Raw genomic sequence first — 14150 nt, forward strand, 5'->3', positions numbered from 1 at the left:
TCCCATAACACAGGTTGACAGAAGAGGCAATAGTCTTCATTTACAATGAACACTCACCTTACCAAACAGTGTAAACTTTAACTTGTATTTCTCTCATCAGGTTTTGGCTTGGAAGCTTCCTCCATTGTCTAAATGGGAGAGCAAAAACATCAGTGAGCTCCTTAGTTTTTGGAGTAAGTGTCAAAAACCAGAGGAGGTTTATAAGGAATAAGCTTGTCAAATTCAAAGATGATGGTAGTCAGTGAGGGCAAGAGACTGGTTCTTTCTAAGGTTCTCTTCTTCAACTGACCAGAACACCATGTCTTCTTCCCCTTCAATCTTCTAATTGAAAAATAATTTTAAGTGATTCAAAATTTCTCACTGTAAACATTTGTTTATATTTATATTTATTTATACATTTATGCAGTGCTGGAAATATAACCCAGCATCTTACTTGCAAATGCTCTACCACTGCATTAGTCCCCCAATCCCATAAACTTATTTTTTAAAAAGCCCTTGGTAGGCAAATTTTTAAAAAGTTCTTCTTGGATGGAAGTATTCTATCATTGCACAGTGATACATCCTTTTCCTGTATATAGGGCTGTGACTGGCTAGCTAATACACTCATTATATAGGGTTATTAAATTTTCTATTTTTTGTTAAGGGGCTAATCAAGTGCTTAGTATTACTAAAATTAAAAAGCAAGCATGTAAGATATAATAGTATTAGTAACTGTCAATTATCAGTCCTGTTTCTTGTATCCCTTAATAGAATCTAATATAGAATATTTCATTATATTGTTCTTAAGTGTTTTAATGCAAATAACTAGTTTTTAAAACCGAACCTTTAATTTCTCATTATAATCAGAGGATCCTAATTATAACCATTTGAGTTATACATTCTTGGAATTAGAAGAGACCTATAAATTGTCTAATCCAATGTCTATTCCTGTTAGGAAGCTCCCAACAGTCGTGTCCATTAATGTTCAACTAACTCTGAACCCTAGCCTTGGCACTATAACTTCCATTCATTAGCTTTCATTCTACTCTCTAGAGCAACATGAAAAGTTATATACTGCTATAGTTTGCATGTTGAATGTCTTCAAAAAGGTCCATGTGTAACAGGATTGGTCTCCAGGGTGGTACTACTGGGGGGCGCTATGGACCTTTAGGAGGTGGGGCCTCCTTAGGCCACTAGGGGCCATGCCCTCAGAGGGGATTGTGGTTAGCCATTTCTTATTCCTCTTTCTCTTTGCTTCCTGGCTGATGAAGTGAGCAGTTTGCTTTGTCACATGTTCCCACCATGATGTGCTGCCTTACCAGAGGACCAAAACAAGGGGACAATCAAACATGGGCTGGAATCTCCAAAAGCCATGAGCTAAAAGTTAATTGCCTTAGATATTTCACTATAGTGACAGAAAAATGACTAATACATGAACTAATAGTCCTATTTATGTACTAATTGCCCTAATAGGTGCAGTCTAATGAATGTATTAGACCATAGAAACTGTACTATTTCCCCTAATTTTATATACTACTTTCCATACCCTAAAACTTCTATAAACCATATATTCTGTTGTTATTGAAATAAGGGCAGGAAATCTGAATTGTTGTTTTGTTTTTTAAAGTATCAATTACTTAGAAATATTCATGTATATGTATATATACATGTACACATATACATATACACATGCATAAACATATCTTTAAAATTTAGTTTCTTAAGCAAGAAATGCTATGACTAGATAGTGCTTAAAAATCTTTTATTATAAAAAGTTGTTATGGTCTGGCTATGAAGTATTCCCTGAAAATCTTATGTGTTACTCTACTGTAATGTATATCTAAAAAAAACTAAACCAAACAAAACAATAAAAAAAAATCTCATGTGTTAGATGATATGCAATGTAGGAACATTCAGAAGTGAAATGATTAGATTATAAGGGTTGTGACCTAATCAGTAGATGAACCCATTTGACAGATTAAGAATTCGATTCAAACTAAAAAGCTTTCTCTCAGCAAAGGAAACTATCAGTAACGTGAAGAGAGAGCCTACAGAGTGGGAGAAAATCTTTGCCACTCATACATCAGATAGAGCGCTAATTTCCAGAATATATAAGAAACTCAAAAAACTCTACACCAAGAATAGAAATAATCCAATCAACAAATGGGCTAAGGAAATGAACAGACACTTCACAGAAGAAGATGTACAAGCAATCAACAGATATATGAAAAAATGTTCAACATCTCTAGTAATAAGAGAAATGCAAATCAAAACTACCCTAAGATTCCATCTCACCCCAATTAGAATGGCGATTATCAAGAACACAAGCAACAATAGGTGTTGGTGAGGATGTGGGGAAAAAGGTACACTCATACATTGCTGGTGGGGCTGCAAATTAGTGCAGCCACTCTGGAAAGCAGTATGGAGATTCCTCAGATAGCTTGGAATGGAACCACCATTTGACCCAGCTATCCCACTCCTTGGCCTACACACAAAGGATTTAAAATCAGCATACTACAGAGACACAGCCACATCAATGTTTACAGCTGCTCAATTCACCATAGCCAGATTGTGGAACCAACTTAGATGTCCTTCAATTGATGAATGGATAAAGAAACTGTGGCATATATATACAATGGAATATTACTCAGCCATAAAGAATAATAAAATTATGGCATTTGCAGGCAAATGGATGAAATTGGAGAATATCATGCTAAGTGAGATAAGCCAATCTCAAAAAACTAAAGGTTGAATGATCTCGCTGATAAGTGGATGAGGACATATAATGGGGGGTGGGAGGGGTTAGCGTTAGGGTTAGGGTTAGGTTTAGGGTTAGGGTTAAGGAGGGTGGTAAGAATGGAGGAAAGAAGGACTGTATAGAGGGAAAAGAGTGGTGGGAGGGGTGGGGGAAGGGAAAAAATAACAGAATGAGTCAAACAACATTGCCCTATGTAAATTTATGATTACACAAATGGTATGCCTTGACTCCATGTACAAACAGAGAAACAACATGTATCCCATTTGTTTACAATAAAAAAAAAAAAAAGAATTCGAAAGGATTAGGGCACTGGGTCGTAACTATAGGCAGGTGGGGTATAGACAGAAGTAGTAGGTCACTAAGGGTGTGCCCTTGGGGATTTTATTTTGTCCCTGGATCCATGTTTCTCCCTTCCCTCTCCCCCATTCCTCCCTCTCCCTCCTACTCCCCCCTGCCCCTCTCCCTTTCCCTCTCCCTCACCTTCTCCTTCTCCCTCTCCTTTCCACGGACTGAACCTCTGAAACTGTGAATGTAAAATAAACTTTTCTTTCCTCTAAATTTTTCTTGTCAGAGGATTTTGGTCACAGCAACAAAAAGTTGACTTTCAATAAGAAACTAAATTACTACCAGGATAAATCCCACTTCCATGTAAATGCTAAACTAATGTTTACCATATTAACTCCTCATGTTTACCTTTGCTGAATCCTTTGCTTTATCTCCATTTTTGGGTGATTTGGAGCTGGAAGCCGCCTTCTTCTTCTTATCCTAAAGCAAAGGAAATGTAATGAGGCTATTGCTGTCATCAATCCGCCTAGCAACTAAATCCTGGCTATAACCAAATTAACCTACATTATTTTTCCAAGAAACTTATAAATCCCCAATTTAATTAATAACAGGTGTTTTAGTCATGAGTTTTTAAATCACTGGGGAATGTACATGGACGTGTTTAAGGCAGGAGGCAAAAAGATTAAAAATAAGGTGTGAAGTGTGAGTCGTATGGAGGATCTGGGGATTTCCATGGTATGTGACTCACATACAATTGATCTGATCAAGATGGAACTTGTCCATCCTCAAAAAGACAAGAGAGAAGAACAAGTGTTTTTTCAAGGGTGTGGTGTAAAGAGAATCTGAGTACATACACTGATGGTGGGAATATAGATTGGTTCAAATATTAAGGAAAACAGTGTGGAGGTTCCTAAAAAAAATTGAAAACAGAACTATCATATCCCAGCAATCCCTCTTCCCAGTACAGACTCAAAGGAAATGAAATTATCACCTTAAAAAAATATCTGCACTGCCATATTCATTGTAGTATCACTTACAATAGCCAAGATATGTAGTTAACCTAAATATACTTAGATAACTGAAATAAATAAATAAATAATAAGAAATAAGAAATAAATATAGAAAATGTCAAATATATACTCAATGGAATATTACTCAGTCTTAGAAAAGGGGAGCCTGCTATTTACTACAGCATGGATATGCCTGGAGGACAATGCCAAGTGAAGTATGCCAGACACAGAAAGTAAATTATTGCATGATCTCATGTTGATTAAAAAAAAAAAGAGCTTAAATACACAGAGAGAATGAATAGTGGTCACCATAGGTGGGGCAGGAACGGAGGACAAGAAATGAGATGTGTGTCAAAGGATACAAAATAGCAAAGTAGGGTGAACAAGTCTAGAGATCTAATGCACGTTATGATGATAAAGTTATAAAACTAATTGTATAAGAAACTTTTGTTAAGTAGATTTCAGCTGCTTGTCACATAATGTATGTGAGATGAGAGATATGTAATCTGTTTCACTATCTTTATGGATCCTGTAACATTATGTAAATCTCAAATATACACAAAAACAGTTTATTAAAAACAAACAAAATGAACTGTACATAAAACACACACACACACCAAAAATGAAACCAAACTTCCAAAATTCAGAGCTGTTTTTGAACTGGCTTTTGTAATCAAAAGACACTGTTGCCAGTGTTAACAGAGAAATTTAACAATGCAAGTAACTGTAGAGCTGTGGTAGGTGACATATGAAAATAAAGTCCATTTACCATAAAAAGATACTACTTAGGAGTTTCCAAGAGTGAAATAGGATTCTGAGGAGGTCTAGAAATTAAATCACCTGATACAGAAAGACTGACAATGCAGTGATTGAAAGCTATGATTAGTAACAACCAAAGCAATGGTAAACCTATGATCTGCAGGATTCATTGATCTGAAAATAGTAGCTAAGGCATTCATTTCTAAGAGATTTAAGGGGGGCGGTGGTTTATATGTACAGAGCCTCACACTTGTTGAATTAGACATTAGTTTGTCATTCACTTTTAATCACATTTTGAGAATCTGCTAAGGACCAGGCGATTTGCTACTGCTGAGCACAGAGGTCACAGACCCAGCACCACTGTGAACAGTGCACAGCCCAGTGGCATGACAGGTGACCAGAACACAGGGACAGCAGGGTGAGAGGCTCCTTAGCTTGGCCTGGGAAGGGAGGAGGGCAAGAGGTCTTCCTGAAGGAATTGATACTTAAGCCAGGCACGAGGGGTGAGGAGGAGTCAACCAACAGGGCTGTCAGAGAAGGAGAGGAAACTCCAGAGAGCAAATGAACAAGAGGGGACCTGACAAAATAGGGGCTATGCTCACATTAAAGGAACACAGGTAGCATTATTGTCACACTGTGACACAGTGTGTCAGTAAAAAGATGATGGCTTTGGAAATTATAAAGCAATGTGGAAAACACTGATGAAGTAATGTTAAACAATGTATTATAAGAGGACTAGAAGTTAACTTTATAAAATAAACATATTAGAAAAAAACAAAGAAAATTTATACTGAATAGTAATATTTGTAGGATAGTACAATTAAATATTTATTTTCTCTATTTGAGGTTTTTCTATAACATCATTCATTCTACAGTTTAAAAATTACATATACGTACACACGCATTCACATATTTCAAAGCAAGTCAGTATGAAAAAGCACACTACCTTTGTGGTGTTCTGGGAGGTTTCTTCAGTTGAGGGACAACTGTCCAAGTCTCCTGAAAGGGCATCAATGGGGTCTTGGTCATCTGTAGGCTTCTGAAATATCAACAGGAATAACCATCAGTGAAGAAGCACAACCGCAAAATGTTCTATGGTACCTCATCATTTAAGAACAAATGTTATTTAATTAAGAAAAAAATTTGTTGACATTATTTTCCTAACAACGCTATTTTGTAAATGTAAGAGTATAACATGAAAATCTTGGCATTTTAATTTTCTTTAAGTTTTTTTCACCTGGAAAGTGGTACTTTCTATTTTAAAGAACTTTTGTGAAGAACAAAAATGAGATGAATATACACACACTTATATACTTAAGTGCTTGGCATAGTACCAAGCACAAGGTAAACATCCAATAAATTTTATTTTTTAAATACAAAATAAAGCTATAATTAGAATCAAAAGAAATTAATGGAAATATGCTACCATAGTATTTACCTTTAATTCCTTTGATTTCTTTGTAGGTGGCTTCTCTGGTTTGTCCTTACAAACAAGACAGACTATTGGTTAAACACAGATCTTTGTAGAGGTTTACTTCAGCATATTTAGTATTTCTAGAATTTGTTATTCAATGACTTGAATCAGAAAAATGGAGTCCAGGGTTTGCAATAACTGCTAACCTGGGTCCCTACCATTTCTCTACCAGCTTGATTCACCTTTGAAACCATTTCAGTAGGCCTGAGGAAAATGTAAGAGTAGTCCTGCAAGTGACACAAATCCCATTTAAGAACTCTCTGCAGTCATGTACTATAATTTGTAATTCTACTTAAAATGTTACAGAAAGGAACCTTGTGCTTTAAATGTCTTACTAAAGCTTATTACACCTGGAAAGGATTTGAAAGTTATTTTTAGAAAGGATTACACATACAACTAACTTATGTGGAATTTTCCATCTTCAAGACAGGAGCATTAAATAATACATTTCCCAAAGATTACAAGCAGGGGAAGGTGGTACTGTCAAAACAGGATGGGTTCCCGCAGGCTGCAGAACTGTCATCCTGAAGAACATGCAATGCAAGCAGGGAGAATTGATTCCTGTCACAGGAGGTACAGAAGCTGACAGCACTACTTCAACCAGAAAGCCATCTTCCCCTCCATATGAATCATTACAGAAAGAGCAGTGTATAACTTAGACTTCCTTGTTTTTATTTGATGGACAGGCCCGGAAAGGGTTATTTATCTTTTAATTAACCCTGCAGTAGGAGCCAAAGAGGAAGGGTGGTACAGGTTGGGTTGACCTGGAAACACTGGCCTTTGTTAGGGACAAAAGGCCAGGGGCTGACTCCTTGACAGGGAAACAAGTCTGCAATTGAGAATGTGGTCTTGCCTGTGCTCAACAGTGCTGAAGATACAGGGAAAGAAGGGAGACCCAGGCATTGAAGGTACCTTATTTATTTATTAATTATTCCAGCAATAGCTCCCTTTCTGTTCTCCTTAAGAAGAGACTGATTCCTTTGAAATATCATTGTCTTGGTCATTTTAATAGCCTTTTCTTAGAAGAATAATAATTCTGTGTAAATTTGAATAATGATGACCATTATTCAATTCTGTTTGTACCATAGGGCTCAGCATATAAATACTAAATGATAGTGGCTCAAATAAATATTAACAGAATTCTGGACAGGCTGCTTGTCACCTCTGGAGACACATTAAAAGTGTTAAGTCATGATACATTTTTTGATTCTAATTTGTTGTACATGACAGTAGAATGCATTTATACATTTTGATAGATCATACATAAATGGAGTGTAATCTCCCATTTTTCTGATTATACATATTGTAGGATCACATTGGTCATGCAGTCAATATGCATATGAACGTACAATATGTTTATGAATGGGAAGATTTTTAAAAATTTTAAATTGATATAAATTTGTATATACTTATTTTTTCTTTTGTGATGAATGTTCACAATTTGTTTTAGTTATAGTTTATGATTATGTAACAATAGATATGAAAATGCATGGGCAGGGATTTGGTTGCCATTAGGGTATGTTCATATGTATATGAATGTATACAACATATAGAAATATATATATGAAGATATATATGATATTCAAACTAAAAAAAAATAAAAGGGTCTGAAACTTAAAAAAATAAAAGAAATTTATAGTTATGGAAATATGTGAGTATGGAAAATTAGAAGGTAAAAGAGATGTTGCTTGATGAGAAGTATTTTGTCTGGTAAAGTAATATTCTTGTGCTAAAATCCAAGATGAAAGAGGACAAAACTAAGGATGCAAATTTGTAAATATTTAAGCATGTTGCAGAAGGTTTGTGGAAGGTAAATCTCAAAAAGTCTGTGTTTGTGATTAAATTGGTTATAATTAGCACAGTCAGTTAAAGTTATTTGAACTTTAATGTACTGATTTGAAGCAAAGACTAAAGCATTGATCTGCTCTTATCTATCAATAATTTCCTTGTATTTGTTAGGTTTTATTCCTGGGGAAACTAAGTTTTACAGGAATTAGGGTTTGTACCTGTTTTAAAGTCTTAAATGATTACTTTCTAACTGGTAAACAAACAGCTGTTATTTATGTTATAACAGTATTATTGACACCCAAAATATATGTGACGAGGTATATGTATTCATCTAGAACTGTCTACACCTTGTCTGTTATGTAAAAGTTGATAAAATGAAAGTTTATGTAAGTCTAAAAAATGCATTCTACTGTCATAACTAATTAGAACAAGTAAAAATGTATTTTAAAAATAAATATTTGAATTTATAAAGCATTGTAGCATAAACCCAATCTTGCCATTTGCCTCAGTTTACCTTCCCATCGTTGTCCAGGAGGTGTCTATATTCAGGTGGGATAGTGTCATCTCTTTCCCCCAGCTTGTCTCTGTGTTCAGCTTTAGCTCTTTCCTATAAACATTGAACAGATATAATGACTACTCATTTCCTCCTTCTCTTAGAAAAATACATTCTATGCTGCAGTATTTGTTGTACTTTTCTGAGGCAAAACATATGGTCTCTGTTTATTTTTTAAGCAACAAAACAACAAAATGGTTGACAACAGTTGGTGAAAAAATGTGAATCCATATGTTTCTATATGTCAACCTATGTCTGAATTTTCCACTTATATTTTAAATTGGAATAAAAGATTAAATAATTATCTTCAGGAAGCACATTAGGAGATAAAAACCCAAGGGCATAAAATATGTTTGTTCTTGTTCAAATTTCAAATAGAATACATTGACATGTCAGGAGGTCATATTTATAGCTCAGTGGTTAAATGAACTCAGGAGCACTTAACCAGTTAGCCACATCCCCAGCCTCTTTTTTTTTTTTTTTTTTTTTTGGTATTTTATTTAGAGTTAGTGCCTGGCTAACTTGCTGAAGCTGGTTTTGAACTCGAGATCCTTCTGCCTCCTCCTCCTGAGTCACTGGAATTATAGGCATGTGCCACCATGCCAGCTACTTTCAACTATTTTTAAGCCAATCTGAAGGAGCAGGATCGTAGAAAATCTGAATGGATGTGCTGATGCCTCTGCTGCAGGTGAGAAGCACCTGGTGGTATGAAGCGGTATCTGTCTAGCATCCCCACCTGGGGGTCTCTGCTAGGCTCTGTACAGATTCTGGAACCCTCCCCACAAGTGGAGTAGAGATGATTTTCTGAATCATTAGAATTTTGTTTTCCAAGTATAAATTCACATCACTTTCCTGTGATGGACTGACAATTGTAGAAATGCCCCTACCTTTGTGACATTGATTTGGCTAGTCAGATAGTTACTTTGTGGTTCCAAGCTGAAACGAATTGTTAAGCATTGTGCACTAACTATAAATAAGCGCTTGTACCTAGTGTATCAAATGTGGAGTTAACTGTGCCTCTGCATAGTGCTGAACTCCGCCCAAGGTGTTCTCATTTGGAGTTTGACTTCAGATTCAGTTATACATGCAGAGAGGGCTGCTGGGAAAACCTCTGCCAAATACGTGACCTCTGCCACTACTAGTACAGAATGTGTCCACTTAAAAAGTGCACACATGTGCATATCATGTGTATGGCATCCTACACATGATGCAGGTGAGACCAGGAAAAGGTGATGCAGGAAGAGAACAGCATTAAGAAAGTAGAGCTGTGCTGTGTGTAATGATGGAAACATCACTACAAGGTCTGGTCTCACAAGTAGGACATGTTCCTGTCTTAGTGTCTCTGCCACAAACATAATCCTTGGAGCAGAAATAAAGAAATGCCACATAGACTACCGGGCAGGAAAAACAATGAGATTCAAGTTGGTCAACTGTTCACTTATGCCAACTAATATAACATCCGGAGTGCTTTTTTTTTTTTTTTTTCCTTTTCTGTGGAGGGTGGGATATTATATGCTTTAGAAAACCTTACATGAATAATTGTATTTTTACCTTTACTTTATCTTCCATTGGCTTGTTCTCATCTGGATCAGGCTGCCTTTGCCCGAGACTATCAGAAAGTTTATCCAAGGCATCATCAAGTTCTTTGTCACTTTGCTAAAAAGTAAATAATTCTAAATTAGTTATACCTTAGTCAAACTGTATCAGAGGTAAGTCAGTCAAAGAGCCCCATCTTTTCAGGAGTGGATCTGTTTTCTTAGAAGAGAAACTGGGTGGGGCAAAGGAGTAGACACTGTCATAGAAGTGTGGAGTGAAAGGGAAAGGCAGCAGTAACGTGTAAATTTGACTGGTTGGAGGATCAAGGTCATGTGCCCACCCTACCCAGTATTCTGGTGAAAACCCACCAATTTATGGAAGTCTTAATGGCAGTGTTAGGGGCTGCACCCCAACAGGTGACCTAGAGGTCACCTAGAGGGTTCAAAAATAAATGAATCAGTCACTTTCCTTTCATTTAGATATTAAACATAATTTTTTAAAAAAGGATATGACAATCCATAGATGTCAGATGGTTAGCAAGCAGGATTTTGCAAGAGAATGAGTATTTCACTAGTGTCATGGGTACACATGACAACCAGATAGAAAGTACATTCAAGAAGTACAGCATGGCCAAATGCAGGAAGTCATACAGCCCACGTTACCATCCCAGTACTTCCTGGAGCACAAAACCCCAGAGACAAATTGGTATCACAAGAGTAAAGAGGGCTTCTTTGCCACATCAGGGATGAAGGGTCTTGAAAGACTTCGGAGAACTTCTGCACTGCTGGGGAATCTTGCTATCTTCAGGAAGCCCATAGAAGTGAAAAGTATTATCAAGAAGCTTTCAGTGTGTGTAACACTGCAGTCATAGTCCAATGTCCCAGCAAAGAAAACTTGGGTGAATTATGATGGTTTAGTTGACTCCTTGATACCCAGACATGTTCATTTAAATAAATATTTTTAACCTAGTTTTAGAGATGTTTTCAAATAAAACACTGAATAAAACTAGACTTTCTGATAGGAAAAGTGAAGAATCATCCTAAAAAGTATTTGTGAAAGGCAAAAGGTTTTTAATTACTGTTTCCTAAGAGCCTCAGTCAACCTCTGGCCTAAGTAGGTATTATTAACTGAAATACATTCAGCAGCTCCGGATATTACTGATTCTGTTACACAAGGACCTCTGCCATTGTGAATGTGTTCACACATACACACACACACACACACTGAGTTAAAGTGCTTCATTAGAGCCCAGGATTGCAGCTGCTAATGGTGGAACACCCAGTGCTCCAGTCTGGGCTTCCTCATCTGTGCTTCTGCATATTTTCAGATGGTCCTGAGACTGACCCTACAGGATGAAAATCCATCAGAATCTGAGACTCCAGCACTAAGTAAGCTTTGAAGTTACATCAAAAGAAAAGGCAACAGAGCCGACTTCACCACAGCAACTTCATCTCCATCTAGCAAAGAAGGCACTGTTCCCAAGAGGGAAGATGGGGACCTGGCTTGGGGCAACCCTTTGTCTTCTGAAGTGCCCTGGATAATGTATGATTTGGCATTGTACAGATAATTAATCAAGGAAGTCTGGAAAAGCTTTGGTCCTAGGCCTTGTCTCAGACCTTGTAAATAATTAAAACAAAATTGATGCTGAGGTTTTCCTATTGACAGCATGAAAATGACAAATTTCTACTGGTGTGAATTGAGAGGAAAAGAAACAATGCTATTCCATGACATACTTGCAATTTTTTTTGAGAAGCTTAAATACTGCAAAATTCATAAAATAAACTTAAGATTAAGTAATACTGCAAAATTCATAAAATAAACTTGAGATTAATTAAGCATGTGCCAGAAAATTCATAAAGGAAAAAAAATCAATTATCAGGAAAGCTAAGGAATTTTTCAAATCTAGTAATTAAAATATATACACAATATATATTATTGTACTTGCAATTATGGTAAGGCAGCAATAATGTTAAGTTCCTTACTGTGAATAAAATAGTTTCACCTATATCATTTCATTTAACCATTTCATAAATATTCTCTGCCATCTCCCAATATAACCAGACTAAGATTTTCTAAAATGGTAAGTGCCTAATCTAATAATCTTGTCCATTTTCATTTGCTCTAAGCAGGTATCCTATTTTCTTTCTTGTTGTTGTTTGTAGAACAAATATTTACCTAACAAATAAAATAAGTTGCTTACCGAAGTGTCAGGTGGGGGCCCTGCCAAGTGGGTGGCTGAAGCGGGGGTTTTGGAAACCACTTCTGAGATGGCGGCAGAAAGTTTAGCATCTTCAAATTTCTTTTATGGAAAGAAAAATTCTATCAGTAATATGTTGCATATAAAATTATGGCTACAATGCCATCACTTTAAATATAGCTTTTAAGATAGCTCTATAACTGTTCTTTCTCTTAATTCAAGTACATGCAGAACAACACATAATCTTAAAAGTAATTTTTTCTATTTCCTTCTCCAAAGCCTTATTTTATACTATTTTCTATTTCCTAGTCATATTTATTATTCTAAATATTAATTATTCAATAATCTAATGATTTAAGAGTTCAGTGGTTTGTTTATGTACTTCATATACTTAGGTTGTTGAAAGGTTTTCAAATTTTTGATAATAAATTGATTTACATAAGCTTTAGACGTGAGTTCTTATAGGGCTGGCTCTATTCTACCCAATTGCCCTCTGAGAAGTTGCTAGGAGTTGTGTTGCTAAAAACAATGAACAAGTGTGTTTCTGATGCTACAATACATGTAATATGATGCAAAACTGTTGCTTCAATATTGCAATATATGGTGCAAAGTTGAAGTTTAATATTTTTCCTGAATTTTAGATGACAAATTATTCCAGAAACTTTCTGAAATAATTTCTTCTCGCTTTATTTTAAAGAATATACTAAGTTTGTCGTTTATGTCCACTTCTTTTCATTCACTGACCTAAACAATGTTTACTTTCTGAATCATAAATAAGAAACATTTTTACTGCACAACATATCCTTGTGTTTAGTTCTACTAATCTTCCTTAAAAATGCTGGAAAAAAGTTTCCCATATTTTTGTTTTCCATATTTTTATACATTTACTTTCCAAATATATTTTAGAATAATTTGAGTTACAGAAAGTACCTTATTGCTATTTTAATAACAAATTAATCACATAAAATGACTTGAAGGAATCATACACATTCTTCAAGAATATTTAGATAAACTGTCTAAGACATACAGTTTTCCATTTCTGCATCTTTATTTTTCTGTTCAATTCTTTTTCTTTACATAATTCTGACATCTTATAGTACTTTTAATTTCTAATCTGTTGCCAATTATATACACAGCACACATAATGTCATCTATCAATGTGTTATATACAAATAGCTATAGCTACAAATATACACAAGTGATCCTTTTCATGTCTGTTATTTTTATATCTGTCATTAATTATTCCTCCAAATTATACAGAAATGACTACAAAATTGATTTTTCATAGTTTCTGTTTTTAAGGGAAATGTCACCAGTTTAGTATTAAATATATGATTCTTGAAATAAATACTGTTTAACACATTAAGGAATTACCTATCCTTTCAAGGTTTGTACTTAAAACATGAATGTAGGTGAAATTCCAAATATATCTTTTATATAAACATAATTGATTGTTTCTATATGATTTTTCTGCTAGTGAATGAATGCTTAACATTTATATATATATTGGCTTGGGGTGTGGCTCCATGGTAAAGTGCCCTTGGTTTCAAAGCCCTTTCTATATCTTATTTTAAGATGGGATCTTGCTAAGTTTCTTAGAGCCTTGCTAAATTGCTGAGGCTGGCCTCAAATTTGCAATCCTTCTGCCTAAGCCTCATGGGGTGCTTGGATTACAGGCATGCCCCACCACATCCGGTGAATGCTTAACGTATGATAAAGGCTAGTGTCTACTTAAAAATCTTGTTATAGTTTATTATAGTAATTTTTTGTATACCTACAGATTTAAGTGCCTTTGCATGATATTGCTATAT

The 14150-nt window shown here is 35.4% G+C and overlaps 1 protein-coding gene across 11 annotated transcripts in view; it reads right to left on the reverse strand.

The window, feature by feature from the left end:
• The window catches only part of CAST (calpastatin), a 108870-nt gene that overhangs the window by 1047 nt on the left and 93673 nt on the right, over positions 1–14150 (reverse strand). For all 11 annotated transcript variants that reach the window (XM_079145879.1, XM_079145875.1, XM_079145880.1 and 8 more), the window contains 7 exons: positions 12343–12441; positions 10158–10262; positions 8568–8660; positions 6230–6274; positions 5738–5830; positions 3431–3502; positions 58–128 (listed from right to left, as the gene is read on the reverse strand). In XM_079145879.1, the coding sequence (XP_079002005.1) occupies positions 78–128; positions 3431–3502; positions 5738–5830; positions 6230–6274; positions 8568–8660; positions 10158–10262; positions 12343–12441 (558 nt within the window). In that variant the 3' untranslated portion in view covers positions 58–77. The remainder of the gene's footprint in view (positions 1–57; positions 129–3430; positions 3503–5737; positions 5831–6229; positions 6275–8567; positions 8661–10157; positions 10263–12342; positions 12442–14150) is intronic.

The sequence above is a fragment of the Sciurus vulgaris genome (assembly GCF_902686455.1).
Source record: "Sciurus vulgaris genome assembly, chromosome: 6".
Taxonomy (NCBI): Eukaryota; Metazoa; Chordata; class Mammalia; order Rodentia; family Sciuridae; genus Sciurus; species Sciurus vulgaris.